Genomic DNA, 19,516 nt, shown 5'->3' on the forward strand with positions numbered 1-19,516 from the left:
CCTTTTCCAGGGCTTCAGGCTTCAGGAGAAAGTAGGAAATCTCGTCCAGTTGTCCCCCAGGGGCTCCCCGTGGGGAAGGGAGCTGTACATGAGACAATGCTGACGTCAGCAGTGCCTGAGAACCTTCCCTTCCTGAGACAGATTCTGGGAGTGGGTGTGGGATGTGTTTAGAATAGAGCTGGTCGGGGTGGGCATAGGAGCAGAAGGGTCAGGAAGGCAGGGGGTGGAGCTGGATCACAGGGGTGGGCAAGGTGGGTGAGAGGGAAGAATGTGTGCTGCCCAGTAGCGGGATGGGTTGGGGAAGGAGAATATCTAGGCTGGAGGTTGGGTGGTGGGGGGCCTGTGTCTGATATTCCTGGGGGAAAGGTCCAGGGCTCCTAGGGTCCTGCGTGAGGGTCCAGGAAAGAGTCCACGAGTTCCATTCAAGAGCTGGTGTGTCCTGTTCAGGTACCTGGGGATTTGGTCCAGGGACTGGAGGTTTGGTTCAGCAGGCCAGGAATCTTGGCTTTGAATCCCGGCTGCTGCTTCAGGAGCCCAGAGCCAGTAGTTCTGGCCGAGGCGGTGAAGTTCGTCTCCAACAATCCAGAAGTCCTGTGTGGGAGCTCGTTCAGTGTGAGGACAGGAGAGGTTCTGCTTGGGACAGCCGTGGTGGGTGGGGCCCGCCTGCGCAGAGGGTGGGCCGTCCTACAAACAGCAGGAAACGCACCTTTCCTCGGAGCAGGTGTTGGAAGCTCAGGAAGATGTCATTGGGATCCTTGTGAGCTGTGGTCCTTCCCTGTGGAGGAAGCTGAGGGCAGAGGATGGCCCTGAGGCCGGAGACCAGGGCCCGATCTCAGGCCTCCCTTGTCTAAGTAGGAAAGGCAAGATAGCAGCACCCAGGAGTTGTGGCTGGCAGGGAGCACTCTCAGGAGACCAGCTCCTTGGCCCTTGAGCTCCCCGGAAGACCGCTTCCCTCAGGCCTTCTAGGGGAACTGAGTCAGAAAGGAACGTTTTCTACAGATGCCTTGACTGGGGACTTACCTGGGTTCCAAGGAGGCCCTGGAGGGCCCCAAGGAGGAGACGGACCTGTCCAGAAAGCTGCCCCAGGAGGGATGAGAGGCAAGTGGGTCCCAGTTGTCCCCGTGCTGCCATCACTCCCTCCAGCAGGAGGGTCACAGCTCCCAGAATGTCCTGTGCCTTGGTCTGCTCCTGAGAAAGAGATGGAAGAGAGAAGTGTACTGCTTCAAAGGGCACATTAACAGCGGGTGGGGAGCCGGTAGGAGTAGCCAGCAGAGTGAATCATATGGGCTGAGACCTGGACCGGACCAGGGTCCCACCCAGCGCAGGAATTCCTTCACAGTCTCCCGACAGTTGGTCAGCAGCCTCTGCTTCAAAAACTCCAGCATCCGCGGATCCAGTGGACTTCAGAGAGAAGAGATCCTTTCTTTCTTACGTTGCTGAAATCTGCCATTATGGCTTTTACCTCTGGTTCTAGTGCTGCAAATCTACTTTTTCTGCTACAAAATCTTAGGACCAAATGATTTTTAAACTGAATGAAGGCCGGGCATGGTGGTTCACACCTATAATCCCAGCACTTTGGGAGGCCGAGGTGAGTGGATCACCTGAGGTCAGAAGTTTTAGACCAGCCTGGCCAACATGGTGAAACCCCGTCTCTACTCAAAATACAAACATTAGCTGGGTGTGGTGGCAGGCATCAGTAATCCCAGTTACTCAGGAGTCTGAGGCAGGAGAATCACTTGAACCGAGGAGGCAGAGGTTGCAGTGAGCCAAGATTGCTCCATTGCACTCCAGCCTGGGGGATACAGTGAGACTCCATCTCAGATAATGATAATAATAATAATAATAAAACTCTAAATGTAGATATGAGACGCTATCATAATGATCATAAAGATGAAAAGAAAGGACTGGCCGGGCGCGGTGGCTCATGCCTATAATCGCAGCACTTTGGGGAGGCCAAGGTGGACGAATGACCTGAGGTCGGGAGTTCGAGACCAGCCTGCTCAACATGGAGAAACCCTATCTCTACTAAAAATGCAAAATTAGCTGGGCGTGGTGGTGATGCCTGTAGTCCCAGCTACTCGGGAGGCTGAGGCAGGAGAATCGCTTGAACCCAGGAGGCGGAGGTTGCAGTAAGCCGAGATTGCACCATTGCACTCCAGCCTGGGCGACAGAGCTAGATTCTGTCTCAAAAAAAAAAAAAAAGAAAAATAGAAAAGAAAGGATTACAAGGGACGTGTAGGACCTGCCCTTCTCCCCGACCCAGTCCTGAGAAGAAAGGATGTAGGGCTCTTGAGGATAGAGTTTAGTTTTTTAAACTATTCCTCATAAAACATGTTTCTAGTCTTACTGTTCAGGCTGCTTCTTTCTGGACACATGTTAGTTTAATATGTTTCCTCTTAATAAATTAGCATGTGTCTTCAGGGGGATGTCCAGTATTCAGGCCAGTATATTTAAGTGTAGTCCGCTCAGAGTTCTCTAGAAGCATTTCCACAATGGGGATGCTAACCATCGAACAGACAAGAATTAGTAGCTTTAAGAATAGCTGCTTCAAAGCCTGTAATCCCAGCACTTTGGGAGGCCGAGGCAGGTGGATCACGAGGTCAAGAGATCGAGACCATCCTGGTCAACATAGTGAAACCCCGTCTCTACTAAAAATACAAAAACTAGCTGGGCGTGGTGGCACGCGCCTGTAGTCCCAGCTACTCAGGAGGCTGAGGCAGGAGAATTGCTTGAACCCGGGAGGCGGAGGTTGCAGTGAGCCGAGATTGTGCCACTGCACTCCAGCCTGGCGCCTGGCAACAGAGTGAGACTCGGTCTTAAAAAAAAAAAAAAAAAAAAGAATAGCTGCTTCAGTAACGTTACATGATAAGTTTGGGGTCAATGCTCTGAGATCCTTTTCACAGGAAGTGCTAGGGCCAGAAGTTTAAAAGATGGAAGCAGGGCATTGTGGCCTGAAAGCTGGATAGGATTTGACTCATTAATGTACACATGTAGAATCTTACATCTCTGTTATCTCGCCTTGTTTTTGATCTAGTCTTCCAGTGACTGGAACCTTGATTCAGTCTTTTGTTATTGTAGTGGTACTCCCCAGCTTTGTGTCACCTGCGGATAACATAGGAGTCTTGCTTCTTCATGACAATTGAAGAAGATTGAACGGGAATAGGTCAAAGTCATGGCCAGGAGAGATTTCTCTCTAGCTTTTCAAGGTGTTCAGCTTTAAATCTATTAACATATTGAACCTGCAAGCCATCATCTTATCCACAGGATATCATCATAGGTGAATGTAGATTGGGTTAGGGTGGCCAAGCTGAAGGTGAGCTGTTTTTAAAAAGCTCAAGAGTTTTGGAGAATCCATGGGAAGCAGCAGGAGACTGAAGTCAGGACTCAGGGAAGCCAAGGTTAGGGGCGGCTTTCTTACTGTCTGGGTTCTCCACTCTCCCAAGCTAAAGTCCACAGTAGGCAGCAGGACAGGTGTGGGCAAAGGGCTAACGTCTGGGCACTGGCTCTGTTGAAAAAGATGGGCGGGGGAAGAAGGAAGCTGAAATAGAGAGGGATATGGGAGCCTAATGAGCAGGACAGTCCTCCACGACTACTATGTCTAGACGAGAGCTTTTAAATGAGGGCTCTGTTGCAAAGTATAATCCTTGTCGGGGAGTGTGATCAGTAGGTGGTGACAATATGGGAAGAATAGTCATTGGGTCAAGGAGTTAGGAGGTGATGGTGTCTTCTGGGGAGTGAGGGCGTCTTACCACTTACGTGGATAAAGGGGATTATGTTGGGAGTTCTCACCAGTCTGCTGTGAAGGACATGGGAGTCACGAAGCAGTTTACTGAGGACTCGGGGGTCACAGGCGGGAGGAGCCGGGCTGGACAGAGTTAGCCTTGCAGTTAGGAGAAGCATGACCACGAGGAGCAGTTCTAGATGAGGAGAGGTGAGGTTGGAAGATAAGGAGGAAGTCACTGTCAGCTGGAATTCCAGGAGTTCCCATTCAGGACCCAGACCTGAAATCCAGGGACTCCACTTCTCAGACCCCTTATTTTTGGGAGAATGAGTTCCCCCGCTCCCTGCCTCTGCAGAATGTCTCCTTTCTCTCTCCCTTCCTCCCATGTTTCCATCCGGCCCTAGCCCCTCAAGTGTGGTCTTACCAGTCAGCTCCATTCTGGCCAGGGTGTCTGGCTGGCATGGCTCCCTGTTTGGGGCCTCTCCCCCAAATCCTTCCCAGGGCCATGGAGGCGGCTTGGACTCTTACACTTCTGGGCAGAGTAGGGTGGGGCAAAGGTGGGCCGAGGAAGAGGACTCTATCCTGCAAGCGGCAAGAAGAGTGAACATTTAACTGAGTTTCAGGAAGAGACTGTCTGCAAGGGGGAACAGAGGCTTGGGAAGCTTGAGATGCTGGCCAGCCTGGAACTGCCGGAACTCTGACTTCTCTGATGTTTTCTTGTGATGAAAGCATATGGTGGGCCGGGCGTGGTGGTGCACGCCTTAATCCCAGCACTGTGGGAGGCCGAGGCAGGTAGATCACCTGAGGTCAGGAGTTCCAGACCAGCCTGACTAACATGGCGCAACCCTGTCTCTACTAAATACAAAAAAATTAGCCGGGCGTGGTGGTGCGTGCCTGTAATCCGAGCTACTTGGGAGGCTGAGACAGAATTGCTTGTACCTGGGAGGTGGAAGTTGCAGTGAGCCGAGATGGTGCCATTGCACTCCAGCCTGGGCAACAAGAATGAAACTCCGGGCTCCTCAGTGAATCTGACGTGGATTTGGTGCCACCTACCCCTGCTGAGAACAGCAGGACATGGTATGTATACACACATCTTAATTGGCCTTAAATGCTGAGCAACCTTGGTTGTTAGGTCAGAGAAAATCTGGGATGGGGATAGAGAATGAAAGCATTGTGGCTTCAGCAGGGAGAAGGGAGTGAAAAATGGGATATCGGGCCTGGGTGAGGAACTGGCACACATGTACAATGTGTTGACGGGTAACTTCTGCGGTGGGGCATGGGAATTGCACAAAGCTGTAACTGGGACCTCCAGAGGTCAGGATTAAAAGGTGGTATGGGAGAAATTAGCCTCTCTTTCTTTCCCTTTCTACTCCTACACATAAAAGCCTCTGGAGCTTTTCTTTGCACTCTAAGTCCTGAAAGACTCCGTTATCTGAGGCCAACAGATGGGCTAACAACAGTCCTGGGACTTCCTTCCTGAGGCCACCTGCCCAGGAATGGGCACCTGCTGGGTGATGCCCACCTTAGGGGCTGACCTTGCCTTAAGCGCCCCCCAACATATCTGTCTCCTAGCTCGCACCCGCCTCCCTGCCCCCTCAGCAGACCCCTTCCGGTTCCTTCACAGGACCCCCCACATGGCTTCCTCCTCCTTTCACAAGTTGTGCAAAGAGGCTTGCACCTGATTCAATATTGGGATTTCCTGTAGGTCTGTCAACATGCATGGGCCCTCCTCCCATTACCCTCTCCTTGCGCCCTGGCTTGCCCGGCCCAGCTTCCCCACCCCGGGATTCAGAACCTTAAGCTAACAAGGAATGACCAGCTAGGAATGGGGACTGGGGCTGTGTCCACCTTAGTGCTGTGTTCGCTAAGCCCTAAGTGTACCTCCCTCTCTTATTTTCTCCCTGGGCTCTTGTCACCTTTCCTTAGGGCCAGCCAGGGCTGTGCTGTATTCCACCAAGTAAGTGATCAGTCCCTCAGAAACCAGCACCCCACCCCCTACCCCTGCTCTGCCCTGCTCCTCCCATTCTGGGAAGGCTACACTCTTCTCGACAAAGGTCAGTGCTTGTAGGTTCTAGTTTGCCTGCCCCTCCCCCAGCGGGGAGCCCATTTCTCTTTACTGTCCTCTCTACCCTCACATAACCCACACGCTGCTTGCCACTCACCAGGTGGAGAGGGGCTCAAGGACCCAGGTGCACAGTAGGCCGCACTCTGGGGAGCAGATGGGTAGGAAGATGTGGCGGTGGGGTACAGCCCCTCCAACAGCAGCAGCAGGTCACACGCCTGCCTGGGCCACCTTTGCCCAATCAGAGGAGGGAGCCACCAGACACTGGTGAAGGCCCCCGGAAGTGACGCCTTCTCTTCCCTGGAGCCCCTGCCTGGACCAGGGTCCACTCCTCCACCCACATACACCACAGAGAAGATCCGGATAGGGGGATCCATCTTTTCCTGGAGATGGGCAACCTGGGACCTGGAAAGGGACAGGAGCAGAGGTTTTTTTTCTTTCCCCAGGAGGAATCTGGCAGGACATTTGTGTCACTGGGGAAGAGGCACAGAGGTCTTGTTTCAGATTGGGGCACTTTTCAATTCCTGGCTATCCAAATTTCATTTCCCTGGACATTACACCTGCTGCTGAAATGCAATAGGACACTTGCTTTTCTGCTTTTCCTTCTGTAACCCCCTAGGGAGTCCTGTCTCATCATTCCCCCTTTCCAAGAGGGAATATGGATATTGCCTATAAGAGAGAAATCTCCTGTTACGGGTTGGTGTTATGGGGAAAGGGTTTGGATGGGTCAAGAGGACTGTCAGACGTGGGGCAAGTGTGTGTGTGCACGCGTGCACTGGTTAAGCCTTGGCTTAGGTGCTGGGGTCCGGTGGCTTGGACGGCTACACACACAGACCGCTGTGCCCCGGGCCCTCCTTTGCTTGTTCTGTCTCCCTTCCATCTCCTACCGTTCCACATGTGACAAGAGGAATAACCAGGCCCATGTGGCCCTGTCTTAGGAAGGACAGCTGCTGGACCTCCCCCACAAATACCTCCCTGCTGGCCCCCCTTTTCCTTTGGCCCTAGCTCCAGCTCCTTTGCGTTCTTCCCAGTCCCAGTCTCCCCACAGTCTCTGTCCTCAGGGGCTTCCTGGCCTGACCTTGTTCCCATCATCCCCCGCCCCCCAGAACTTCCTTAGGCTCTCTCCCGTTCCTCCTCGCCAAGGATGGGCATGCCTGCTGAGAAGTGTGGCCTAGATCCTGGAATTTTCCCGCTCAGCCAGACGAGATGTCTCCCAAGATTAGGAAGGAGGGTGCTGGGACGCCTGGGAGGATGGTGGGTGTATGTGGATGGGAGGGACAGGGAGGCAGGCGCCACCACGGAACCAAGATAAAGGAGGTTGGGAGCGGGCTGGAGAGGCAGAGGGTCCCTTGGGTGAAGGAAGGGGCTGAGAAAGCAAGAGGGGACATTGGAATGGGTCTGGGGATAGGTTGCAATGAAAGGGAGACACTGTCACTCCACAGAAAGGGGGTAACAGCAGAATGAGGAGCGGCCTCAGAGAGGAGGTAAGAAGGCAGGCTAGGCAGTGAGAGAGGCTGGCGTGGGGTTTGAGGGGTGCTGTGGGCCCAGGCAGGGGGAGATCAGTTGATGGGGCTTTCCTGTACATTGTCATCTGTAAGGGCAAGTCTTCATCCTTCGGGCGGGCCGAACGGAACCGGGTCCTCGTTTACTGAGCGGTCCAGGCCTCAGGCCTAGTCTCTGCCCCTCCCTGGCCAGAGTCTCCCGTCCTGGGCTGGCCACCGACCTCCTGGTCCAGCCGCCCTGTGGCCGCCGGCGCGAGGGGGGGGCTCCGGCCCGCCTCTCCTCCCCCTCTTCGCGCCCCCTGGTCCCTCCCCTCCCCCTCCCCCGCCCCTCCCTCCTCCCCTGCCCGGTCCCAGCCCCTCCCTCCCCTCCCCCACCCGCGATCCGGGCCGCCGCCGCTGGGCCGGACCCCCCGGGCTCAGCCCGGCCCCTCGCCGAGCCGCCGCCGCCGCTCCGTTTGCTGAGGAGGAGGCCCCCGGCCGGGGCGTCGGGCGCGAGGCATAAAACGGGCCGGAGCCGGCGCCCGGGGCAGTAGAGCCGCGTACGGCCCGGGTCAGCGCCCGCTCGCCCGCCCGCCCGCGCTCCTCCCGGCCGCTCCTCCCGCCCCGCCCGGCCCGGCGCCGACTCTGCGGCCGCCCGACGAGCCCCTCGCGGCACTGCCCCGGCCCCGGCCCCGGCCCCCTCCCGCCGCACCGCCCCCGGCCCGGCCCTCCGCCCTCCGCCCTCCGCCCTCCGCCTCCCTCCCTCCGCCCGCTCGGCGCCCTCCTCCCTCCCGCCTCCCCAGCTGTCCCGCTCGCGTCATGCCGAGCCTCCCGGCCCCGCCGGCCCCGCTGCTGCTCCTCGGGCTGCTGCTGCTCGGCTCCCGGCCCGCCCGCGGCGCCGGCCCCGATCCCCCCGCGCTGCCCATTCGTTCCGAGAAGGAGCCGCTGCCCGTTCGGGGAGCGGCAGGTAGGTGGGCGCCCGGGGGAGGCGCGGGCGGGAAGTCGGGCTCGGGGCGCAGGTGGCTCGGCGCGGCGGGCGGCCCGGAGGGTGGGCGGGGGCCGAGGGGCGCGGCGCCCGGGACCCGGGACCCGTGGGCAGCCCCCGGGGCGGCACACGGCGCGAGCCGGGCAGCGGCCGCCAGCCAAGCCCGTCCCCGCAGGCTGCTCCTTCGGCGGGAAGGTCTATGCCTTGGACGAGACGTGGCACCCGGACCTGGGGGAGCCCTTCGGGGTGATGCGCTGCGTGCTGTGCGCCTGCGAGGCGGTGAGTGCACCCGCAGCCGGCCCGGGCCCTGGCGGGCGGGTAGGGAGCCCCGGGGTGCGCGGGCGTCGGAGTGGACTCGGAGCTGCTGAGGAGGAGGCCAGTCGGCAGAGGTTGGGGGACGGTTTCTGGTGGAGGAAGGGGAATCGGCCCCTTCAAGTCTTAGGTGCTGACTGTGACTGATCGCCCACCCTGCGCGAGGCTCTGTGCCAACTGCGTTTCGTTCCCTGCTCACCTAACTCCCCTGGCAGCCTTCCTAGATAGACAGTAGTATTATTATTCCCATTTTCCAGACAGGGACTGTGAGGCCCAGAGAGGTGAAGCAGCTTGTGTAGGGTCGCGAAGCTTGCAAGTGGCAGAGCTGGCGGACTCTGCGGGACATCCTTGCCCGGGGGTCTCACCAGCTGGCATCTTGCACTCACTTGGTTTTCCCGCCTTTTCCGGGAGCAGCCTCAGTGGGGTCGCCGTACCAGGGGCCCTGGCAGGGTCAGCTGCAAGAACATCAAGCCAGAGTGCCCGACCCTGGCCTGTGGGCAGCCGCGCCAGCTGCCGGGACACTGTTGCCAGACCTGCCCCCAGGGTAAAGCTTGCTCCGCCCTGCGGGGAGGGCTGCGGGCCTCGATACTAGGTCCCGGGCCACTTGGATGGGGCGGCAGACTGGCCCTTACCACGGGCCCGCTGAAGCCCGTGTTCCCCTCCCGCTCACCCCCCGCCCCCCCGCCCCCCCGCCCCCACCTCTCCGCAGAGCGCAGCAGTTCGGAGCGGCAGCCCAGCGGCCTGTCCTTCGAGTATCCGCGGGACCCGGAGCATCGCAGTTATAGCGATCGCGGAGAGCCAGGCACTGAGGAGCGAGCCCGCGGTGACGGTCACACGGGTAGGGGGCTGGCGGACACTGGGGTTGCGGTTGAGGCTGGGCCACCAAAGCAGCGTTTGACAGTGCTCAGGCCATCTTCCTCCCGTCCCAGACTTCGTGGCGCTGCTGACAGGGCCAAGGTCGCAGGCGGTAGCACGAGCCCGAGTCTCGCTGCTGCGCTCTAGCCTCCGCTTCTCCATCTCCTACAGGCGGTGAGAAAGGGCAAGGAGCAAGGAGGGGTCAGCTGCCGGCCGGGAGGGAAACTGGGAGAGCTGGGAGGAGCTGCTTTTGGCTCTGACCCGCCTCACCCGACCTCTCATTCCCAGGCTGGACCGCCCCACCAGGGTCCGCTTCTCAGACTCCAATGGCAGTGTCCTGTTTGAGCACCCTGCAGCCCCCACCCAAGATGGCCTGGTGAGATGATGACATTTGTGAGCACTGGTCCAGTCTGGGCACTGTGCTGAGAGCATGCTCCACATTGCCTCCTGTGGTCATCGCCACAGCCCCGTGGGAGGAAGGCACTGACTGGATGATGCCCATTTTACAGATGGGGGTACTGAGGCTCAGTAGGAGGGTGGGATTCGTTGAAGTACACAGCTAGTAAGTGGTGCAGCCAGGGCTGGAACCCAAGCATCTGGCTCCAGGGTTCTTTCTTAAGTTTCCTAGGGCACCCTGGAGGCTCCTTCCCATGTTCCTTTTTCCCCGGGCCTGGGCCTACTAACTGGCCTAGCCTGCGCAGTGTCTGAGCGGACGGCCCTCTTGTCTCTGCTCCAGGTCTGTGGGGTGTGGCGGGCAGTGCCTCGGTTGTCTCTGCGGCTCCTTAGGGCGGAACAGCTGCATGTGGCACTTGTGACACTCACTCACCCTTCAGGGGAGGTCTGGGGGCCTCTCCTCCGGCACCGAGCTCTGGCTGCAGGTAGGGAGCACAGAGCCCCGGGAGTGGAGCTCTGAGTCTTCTCTGTCCCCAGGAAAGGGGAGGGAGGTTTCTGACGGGCTCTTGTCATCCTCCCTTCCCCAGAGACCTTCAGTGCCATCCTCACTCTAGAAGGCCCCCCACAGCAAGGCGTAGGGGGCATCACTCTGCTCACTCTCAGTGACACAGAGGACTCCTTGCATTTTTTGCTGCTCTTCCGAGGGCTGCTGGAACCCAGGAGTGGGGGTAAGTGGGATGGGGGCAAAACATGTGAGAAGGTTAGGGAGAGCACCTGTCTCAGAAAGGCCCACATGTGCGGCCTTGCAGGACGAACCCAGGTTCCCTTGAGGCTCCAGATTCTACACCAGGGGCAGCTACTGCGAGAGCTTCAGGCCAATGTCTCAGCCCAGGTGAGTGGGGACCTGGCTCTGGCCACCACTTGCTTTGGCCTCCTGCTATTGCCCATCACACCCTGCTCTGTCCCCAGGAACCAGGCTTCGCTGAGGTACTGCCCACCCTGACAGTCCAGGAGATGGACTGGCTGGTGTTGGGGGAGCTGCAGATGGCCCTGGAGAGGGCAGGCAGGCCAGGGCTGCGCATCAGCGGGCACATTGCTGCCAGGAAGAGCTGCGACGGTGAGGCAGGGTGGGGCCTGGTGCCCTGGGCGTGTACAACTGAGAGGCACAGACACGTGCCAGGGAGGGGCCAAAGTGGGCATGGGAGTGATCCTGAGGACTGGGGGTGTAAGCAGCCGTGGGGTAAGCCTAGCCTCAACTGTCTCTTGCCCCTCCGTAGCCCTGCAAAGTGTCCTTTGTGGGGCTGATGCCCTGATCCCAGTCCAGACGGGTGCTGCCGGCTCAGCCAGCCTCATGCTGCTAGGAAATGGCTCCCTGATCTACCAGGTAAGTGTCAGGGGCTGCAGAAGATGCGGGGAGGGGCAGCAGGACAGGCCCCAGGCCTTTGCTACCTCTCCACTTCGCCCTCCTCCACCTTGCCTATCAGGTGCAAGTGGTAGGGACAAGCAGTGAGGTGGTGGCCATCACACTGGAGACCAAGCCTCAGCGGAGGAATCAGCGCACTGTGCTGTGCCACATGGCTGGACTCCAGACAGGAGGACACATGGTGAGGGCTCCAGGCGGAACTGGCCCCAGGGCCCAGTGCATGAGCTCTGGGAAGCCAGGTGGGACGAGCAGGGGTTCTCCCACTCACTCGTTCATTCATTTCACATTTTTAGTGAGCCCTAGACTAGGGACTAAAGTACAAAGGAAATCAGACGTGGCCCCTGTGCTCAGCAAGCTCACGGCCAAGCAGGAGGCGTCAGACCTGGAGAACCGTGCCGTAGACCACGCAGTAGTAAACACAACAGCAGTGCTTGCTCGCAGGGCCTCTCCGCGTGCTGGGTGCTGCACTGCTGGCCTTACGTATTTCGGCTTTCACAGTACCCGTTTTGTAGATGAGGAAGTGAAGGCTTGGAGAAGTTAAGTAGCTCTCCAAGGTTGTCACATAGCTAGGAAGTGGCAGGGGAAGGCCTTGAAACTGGACCTGCCAGGCGCTTCTCCTGTGTTTCTGGTGTGCGGAAGTGTGTATGGGTGGGGCGGGGGCACAAAACGGGCCAAGGCTTGAGAATCTTGGGCTCGTGTGAGACTGAGGAAGGCCTGTCCTTCCCTGCCCCCCAGGCCGTGGGTATCTGCCCTGGACTGGGTGCCCGAGGGGCTCATATGCTGCTGCAGAACGAGCTCTTCCTGAACGTGGGCACCAAGGACTTCCCGGACGGAGAGCTTCGGGGGCACGTGGCTGCCCTGCCCTACAGTGGGCATAGCGCCCGCCAGGATAGTGAGTGCCCTTAGAGGTCTGTCTGCCCTTTGGTTTCCTAGGATATTCGAGGGATGGTGGCAGACGGCCAGAGCCTGGTGTGTCTTTCTTTGTGCCTAAGCTCTGGTTGCCATCTAAAGGTGGGGATGTATAGGGTGGCACTGCTGGCAGACTCTTCTTGTTGCCGAGGTGCAAGGGTCTAAAACTTGCTGCACCCCAGGCCCTGGACCTATGGACAGTGTCTTCCAGCTCGTGGAATCTGTGCTGGGGAGCTGGGCAATGCTGGGCTCGAGGCCTTGCCCTAGGCCACCTTCTCACCTGGCATCTCTTCTCTGTCTGGACCCAGTGCTGCCCGTGCCCCTAGCAGGAGCCCTGGTGCTACCCCCTGTGAAGAGCCAGGCAGCAGGGCATGCATGGCTCTCCCTGGATGCCCACTGTCACCTGCACTATGAAGTGCTGCTGGCTGGACTTGGTGGCTCAGAACAAGGCACTGTCACTGCCCACCTCCTTGGGCCTCCTGGAACACCAGGGCCCCGGCGGCTGCTGAAGGGATTCTATGGCCCAGAGGTAAGGATGTGATGGGAGGCAGCAACTTGGAACATTTCTGCGTTTTAGCTTGAAGGGCTCTGTGGGCCTGTGATGGGGGGAAGCAGAGAGCAGGCAGCCTGGTATAGAAGAGCTGGCATGGGCCGGGCATGGTGGCTCACGGCTGTAATCCCAGCACTTTGGGAGGCCAAGGCGGGCGGATCATCAGAGGTCGGGAGTTCGAGACCAGCCTGACCAACATGGAGAAACCCCGCCTTTACTAAAAATACAAAAAATTAGCTGGGCACGGTGGCGTGTGCCTGTAATCCCAGCTACTCAGGAGGCTGAGGCAGGAGAATTGCCTGAACCCAGGAGGCAGAGGTTGCGGTGAGCCAAGATCGTGCCATTGCACTCCAGCCTGGGTAACAAGAGCGAAACTCCGTCTCAAAAAAAAAAGAGCCAGGTGTGGTGGCATGCGCCTATAATCCCAGCTACTTGGGAGGCTAAGGCAGGAGACTCACTTGAACCTGGGAGGTGGAGGTTGCAGTGAGCTGAGATCAGCCACTGCACTCCAGACTGGGTGACAAGAGCAAAACTCCGTCAAAAAAAAGAGCTGGCATGGGCTTAGGAGTCACATAGACCTGGGCATGACTCTGACTCGGCTTTTCATTGTTCATTCTCCTTTCTATGTCTCTCTTTGGCTGGCTGTCTTGGATAATATGTAATATCCTTGACCTCAGAGGGGTAGGTGGGATGGACTAAGCCCCTTCAAGTGGGTGAGTTCTCATGGACTTGGAGTCAGAGAGACCTGGCTTCTGACTCCACTCTATTCGATGGGCTTTGCTACCCTGCAGATTTTATTTACCCTCCCTGGATCTCAGTTTCTTCATCTGTGAATTGGAGACAGTGGGCTCGGCCCTAGTGTGCCCTGTTCCCATCCGTTATCCTGTCTGTGTGCAGGCCCAGGGCGTGGTGAAGGACCTGGAGCCGGAGCTGCTGCGGCACCTGGCACAAGGCACGGCCTCCCTGCTGATCACCACCAAGGGCAGCCCCCGAGGGGAGCTCCAAGGGCAGGTAGGTGGGCAGCGTGGGCAGCGGGGAGGGTGCAGAGTTGGGGGGTACTGTGTGCCCTTGCACTAGTCACTTGCTGTCTCTGAGTCCTGGGGGTGGTCGTATCACACCCGCCGGCTGGTGGGGAAGATGAAGACAGACAAGCGACTTGAGGAGACTGGCAGTGCAGCACCCTCTCCCTGGCAGCTGAGATGGCTGTGGAGCTAAGGGCATCCTCCTGGGCCACCGCAGTACTCAGGGGTCAGAGGTGTCTCCTGCTGGCTGGCCGCTGCTGGCGCCGGTGAAGACGCGAGGGGGAGCCCCGGCGCTGCCTCAATTGGCCTCTCCTCCCAGGTGCACATCGCCAACCAATGCGAGGTGGGCGGCCTGCGCTTGGAGGCGGCTGTGGAGGTGACCGGGGCCGAGGGGGTGCGGGCACCGGGGGCTCCAGATGCAGCCGCTGCTGCACTGCCTGCGGTGCCTGGTCCCCCAGCCTTAGCGCTCGCCAAACCTGGTGGTCCTGGGCGTCCCCGAGACCCCAACACGTGCTTCTTCGAGGGGCAGCAGCGCCCCCACGGGGCTCGCTGGGCACCCAACTACGACCCGCTCTGCTCACTCTGCACCTGCCAGGTAGGAGGTCCCTGAAGGGCACACTGGGTCCTGGGATCTGGGGCAAGGGGCCTGGGCACCCGCATCAATGCCTCCGCCCCTCTCTGCAGAGACGAACGGTGATCTGTGACCCGGTGGTGTGCCCGCCGCCCAGCTGCCCGCACCCGGTGCAGGCTCCCGACCGCTGCTGCCCTGTGTGCCCTGGTGAGTTTCCTGCAGGGGAGTGGAGGGAGTAGTCTGCCCAGCGCAGACAAGTCCTCTGGGCAGGGAAGGAGGGTGGTCACTCTCTGCTTTCACCATTTCTTTGGCTCCACAGAGAAACAAGATGTTGGAGACCTGCCAGGACTGCCGAGGAGCCGGGACCCAGGAGAGGGTGAGCTGGAAGGGTGCGTGCAAGGGTGGGGGCCTCAGAGGAACCATTAGGTTGAACCAGGAGGGGGACAAGAAGGGGAGAGTATGTAGGGGGTGGCCTGAGGGGCACAGGTTCCAAGCGATGCCCGATGGGACTCATTACTGTGACTGGCCCCCAAGTGGGCCCGTGGCTTAGGCTTATGTGGGGTGGCCTGAGGCCCAAGCCTTGGTTGTGGGCCCAGATGATGAGCTCATACTAACGGCTGCTGGGCCCTGTTCCCCACCAGGCTGCTATTTTGATGGTGACCGGAGCTGGCGGGCAGCGGGTACGCGGTGGCACCCCGTTGTGCCCCCCTTTGGCTTAATTAAGTGTGCTGTCTGCACCTGCAAGGTATGGCCACCCAATCTTCTCTGGTGCCATAACCCAGCGGGGTCTGCAGAGATGGGGAGGGGCTGCCAGGTGAGGAAGGCCCATCCTTGGTGAGGAGGGCTCAAGGATCAAAACAACATGAGAAAAGGCCCTGGCGCTTTGAGTTGGCTTCCCGTGGGAAAAGGGATGGGGCTGACCTGGGTGTGGATTCTGGCTCTGCCAGCTAACTAGCTTCAGTGACCCTAGGCATCCTCTGTCCCTGAGCCTCACTTTCCTCTCCTGTAAGCAGATATGATGGCAGCTACCTTGCAGGGTTCCGATGAGGAGCAGAGTTTAGGTCTATAAAGCAAGCCCGGGCCTCTGAGTAAAAGGCCACTGAGAGACTACATTGAGGTGTGGAACAGGAGAGGGAGCAGGCAGGAGGCTTACGTGCCCCCCTTCCTGACACTCCTTGCTCAATGGATCCCTACAGGGGGGCACTGGAGAGGTGCACTGTGAGAAGGTGCAGTGTCCCCGGCTGGCCTGTGCCCAGCCTGTCCGTGTCAACCCCACCGACTGCTGCAAACAGTGTCCAGGTGAGAGACGTGGCTGGGCACTGGGACTCACCTTTGGGTTGGGGCAGGCCTTGTTCTGGGTGAGGGGAGGGTGTCGCTAATTGAGCATTTACTGAGCACTGCTCTGTGCCTAGCCTGGAGCCAGCACTCCGAATGCAGTGGAAAGAATGTCATATACTAGTGGGAATAATGGGTTCTGGTTCCTGCTCCATTCATCCATCCATCCATCCATCCATCCATCCATCCATCCATTCATCCATCCATCCATTCACCCAACCACCCACCCATTGATGCATCCATCCATTCACCCATCCATCTATCCACCCATCAATGCATCCATCCATCCACCCATTGATGCATCCATCCATCCATCTATTCACCCTTTGATGCATCCATCCATCCATTCATTCATCTATCCATCTACCCATCGATACATCCATCCATCCATTCATTCATCTATCCATCCACCCATCCATCCATCCACCCATCGATGCAACCATCCATTCATCCACCCATCTACCCATCAATGCATCCATCCGTCCATCCATCCACCCACTGATGCATCCATCCATCCATCTATCCATCTATCTACCCATCAATGCATCCATCCATCCACCCATTGATGCATCCATCCATCCATCCACCCATTGATGCATCCATCCATTCATTCATCTTTCCATCCACCCATCCATCCATCCATCCATCCACCCATCGATGCATCCATCCATTCATCTATCCATCCACCCATCCATCTATCCACCCATCAGTGCATCCATCTACCCATTGATACATCCATCCATCCATCCGTCCCCCTATTGATGCATCCATCCATCCATCTATCTATCCATCAATCGATGCATCCATCCATCCATCCACCCATCAATGCATCCATCCATCTATCCATCCACCCATCGATGCATCTATCCATCCATCGATCCATCCACCCACCCACCCACCCACGGATGCATCCATCTATCCATCCACCCACCCATCCATCCATCCTTCCATTCATCCATCCATTGATGCATCCATATATCCATCCATCCATCCAACCATCCATCTATCCACTCATGGATGCATCCATCCATCCATCCATCCATCCATCCATCCATCCATGCTTCCACTCATCCATCCATCCATTGATGCATCCATCCTTCCATCCATCTGTCCATCCATCCATCCATTCATCTATCCATCCACCACCCCTCCATCCATCCACCCATCAATGCATCCACCCATCAATGCATCCATCCATCCATCCATCCATCCATCCATCTGTCCACCCACCCATCCAAATTTATCACCTACTAAGTGCCAGAAACTGCTAGGTGCTGGGGATTCCAAGAGAATACTCATAAAACCTGGTTGGCCTGCCTGTGCTGACCCTTTCTCTTTTCCTCTCAACAGTGGGGTCAGGGGTCCACCTTCAGCTGGGGGACCCCATGCAGGCTGATGGGCCCCGGGGCTGCCGTTTTGCTGGGCAGTGGTTCCCAGAGAGCCAGAGCTGGCACCCATCAGTGCCCCCTTTTGGAGAGATGAGCTGTATCACCTGCAGATGTGGGGTAAGTGGGGAGCAGAGGCTTGTGTGAGGTGGGTACTGGAGGCCTGGTCTGGAGTAGGGAGACCTTCCCAGGGAGGTCCCTGAAGAGGCTGAAGGCCACTGTGTCCCAGTGCCTCTGGGGGACCCTCAGTGTCTGCTCTGTCCTGTACCAGGCAGGAGTGCCTCACTGTGAGCGGGATGACTGTTCACTGCCAGTGTCCTGCAGCTCGGGGAAGGAGAGTCGATGCTGTTCCCGCTGCACGGCCCTCCGGCGGCGTAAGTGAGGGAGTCCAGGGCCGGCGGCTATGAGCCGAGGGCTGACTGCCCATGGGACTCCTGGTCAGGGAAGGGAGCACTCCCTGTGTGCAGGAACAGTGCAGCCTGCCTCACAAGTGCCGTTCCAATCCACCCTCACAGCTACCTGGTGGAATTGTTATTTCTTACCTTTTCTTTACAAATGAGATTTCTGAAGCTCAGGGGAATTAAGCAATGAGATGAAGGTACTCCAGCTGTGTGCACTGCCTTACTCAGAAAATGCTGGCCTTTCTGGGTCCAGGGCAGGGAGGCTTTGCCCTGCCCTCCATGCCTCTCTGTGCCTTTTCACTCCCTCTCCCCTCCTCCAACGTTCCCTCCCTTCTGTCTCCAGCAGCCCCAGAGACCAGGACTGTTCCAGAGCTGGAGAAAGAAGCTGAAGGCTCTTAGGGCGCAGCCGGAAGGCCACATGACCAAGAGGATGGGGCCTGAGCTGGGGAAGGGGTGGCGTCGAGGACCTTCTTGCATTCTCCCGTGGGAAGCCCAGTGCCTTTGCTCCTCTGTCCTGCCTCTTCTCCTACCCCCACTACCTCTGGGAACCACAGCTCCACAAGGGGGAGAGGCAGCTGGGCCAGACGGAGGCCGTGGCCACTCCAGTTCCTGCCCTGCCACCCTCGGCCTCTGTCCTGGAAGCCCCACCCCTTTCCTTCTGTACATAATGTCACTGGCTTGTTGGGATTTTTAATTTATCCTCACTCAGCACCAAGGGCCCCCGACACTCCACTCCTGCTGCCCCTGAGCTGAGCAGAGTCATTATTGGAGAGTTTTGTATTTATTAAAACGTTTCTTTTTTCAGTCTTTGGGCATGAGGTTGGCTCTTTGCGTCCAGGAACCCGAATGGGGCCTGGTGGAGAAGGGGCAGAGAGTAGGAACTGAGAGAGAGGAACTCTGAGCCTTGGCGAGCTGAAAGAGACCTGGAGAGGCGGAAGGTAGTGCTGTGGTTGGCTGGCATGCTGGGCTGGCATGCCTGGGTTCCGTAGCGGGCCGAGGATGGTCCTGGAGATGGTCTGGAGCCTCAAGAACTTGGGGAAGTAGAAGCGGGATTTTGACTCGAGTTTAGTTTCCCACATGGCTGGCATGTTTGCAGACTTCATGTTTGAAGTTGCTTCAAAGAGAGAAACAAAAGCGTCACTAGCCCCTCCCTCCCCTCCCTCCCCTCCCTCATGACCAAGAGGATGGGGCCTGAGCTGGGGAAGGGGTGGCATGGAGGACTTTCTCGCATTCTCCCATGGGAAACCCAGTGCCTTTGCTCCTCTGTCCTCCCTTCCTCCCTCTTTCCCTCCCTCCCTCTCTCCTTCCCTCTTTCCCTCCTTCCCTCCTTCCCTCCTTCCTTCTCAGCAATGGGCTCTCGCTATGTTGCCCAGGCTGGTCTTGAACTCCTGGCCTCAAGTGATCCTCCTGTCTTGACCTCCCAAAATGTTGGGGTTATAGGCATAAGCCACTATGCCTAGCCCAGCCTCTATCTTCTTTGTCTAAAATGAGGCAAACACTTTCCTGGAAACACATGTTCTGGACCAGTTCTGGGGCAAACTTGGGTCAGAGTAGATTGGCATCAGCTCTGGTCCAGCTTTTGGCTGATCTTACCTTGAGACCAAATTATGTAGAGAATAAGACAAGCCCCTCCTGCCCTGTTACCCTCTTCTCTCTCCCCTCCCTCATTCGTACCATCAAGACCCAGGCATTTTTACAAGCTCTAGGAAATGAGCGTATCAGAACAGAAATCTAACCAACGTATGTAGCTGCACATCCATCTTTCATATAAACGATGTGGGGTAAAATGGATCTGGGGTGTTATGATCTGGTGGGGCATGGGAAGGGAAATCATAGCTTCCTTATAGAGTGTTAGGCACGCTGTGTGTAGTTACAAAGTTACTGTCTTAGACCATTGAAGCATTGAGTTCCAGCTCTGCTGTTAACTAGCTGAGTTATTTAACTTCCACGAACCCCTGTTTCCTTTTCGTAGAACACATAATATCCCCCTCACAGGACTCAATCAGAACACGTGCATTGCACAGCTCGGTGCCTGGCACGATTCACAGCAAAAGGCAGTGGGATTTGTGGGTCAGGTTTGGAATGAAGGCAGGAGAACCGCAGGGAGGAGG

General features: G+C 57.7%; 2 protein-coding genes across 3 annotated transcripts; one reads left to right on the forward strand and one right to left on the reverse strand.

Moving 5' to 3' along the window:
* Nucleotides 1-312: 312 nt before the first annotated feature.
* Nucleotides 313-6,806, reverse strand: THPO (thrombopoietin). Its single transcript, XM_064367327.1, is given in 10 exon segments — nt 313-473; nt 476-667; nt 670-787; nt 1,021-1,188; nt 3,419-3,505; nt 3,790-3,917; nt 4,146-4,303; nt 5,884-5,952; nt 5,954-5,979; nt 5,981-6,806. Coding segments are annotated over 10 exon segments (1,287 nt in total). The 5' UTR covers nt 6,161-6,806.
* A 1,005-nt stretch (nt 6,807-7,811) lies between these two features.
* Nucleotides 7,812-18,212, forward strand: CHRD (chordin). 2 transcript variants are annotated; one of them, XM_064366766.1, is made up of 23 exons: nt 7,812-8,231; nt 8,425-8,528; nt 8,976-9,105; nt 9,271-9,399; nt 9,491-9,590; nt 9,705-9,792; nt 10,153-10,294; nt 10,397-10,537; nt 10,619-10,701; nt 10,779-10,926; nt 11,087-11,193; nt 11,294-11,413; nt 11,968-12,124; nt 12,450-12,670; nt 13,589-13,702; nt 14,033-14,308; nt 14,398-14,491; nt 14,604-14,660; nt 14,926-15,029; nt 15,481-15,583; nt 16,970-17,124; nt 17,276-17,378; nt 17,749-18,212. In XM_064366766.1, the coding sequence occupies exons 1-23, from the start codon at nt 8,084-8,086 to the stop codon at nt 17,802-17,804; spliced, it is 2,880 nt and encodes a 959-aa protein (XP_064222836.1). In that variant the 5' UTR covers nt 7,812-8,083; the 3' UTR covers nt 17,805-18,212. The 2 variants fall into 2 exon arrangements, with proteins under 2 accessions (XP_064222836.1, XP_064222837.1); XM_064366767.1 differs by having other exon boundaries at nt 17,752-18,212.
* The last annotated feature ends 1,304 nt before the right edge of the window (nt 18,213-19,516 follow it).

Source organism: Aotus nancymaae, unplaced genomic scaffold, assembly GCF_030222135.1.
Source record: "Aotus nancymaae isolate 86718 unplaced genomic scaffold, 86718_ANA_hifiasm-v0.15.2.pri h1tg000067l, whole genome shotgun sequence".
Taxonomy (NCBI): domain Eukaryota; kingdom Metazoa; phylum Chordata; class Mammalia; order Primates; family Aotidae; genus Aotus; species Aotus nancymaae.

Coding starts and splice junctions, on each gene's coding strand:
- CHRD (XM_064366766.1), top strand. CDS start 8,084: ATGCCGAGCCTCCCGGCCCCGCCGGCCCCGCTGCTGCTCCTCGGGCTG. Junction 11,414..11,967: donor TCCAGACAGGAGGACACATG/GTGAGGGCTCCA, acceptor CCTGCCCCCCAG/GCCGTGGGTATCTGCCCTGG. Junction 14,492..14,603: donor CTGCTGCCCTGTGTGCCCTG/GTGAGTTTCCTG, acceptor TTGGCTCCACAG/AGAAACAAGATGTTGGAGAC.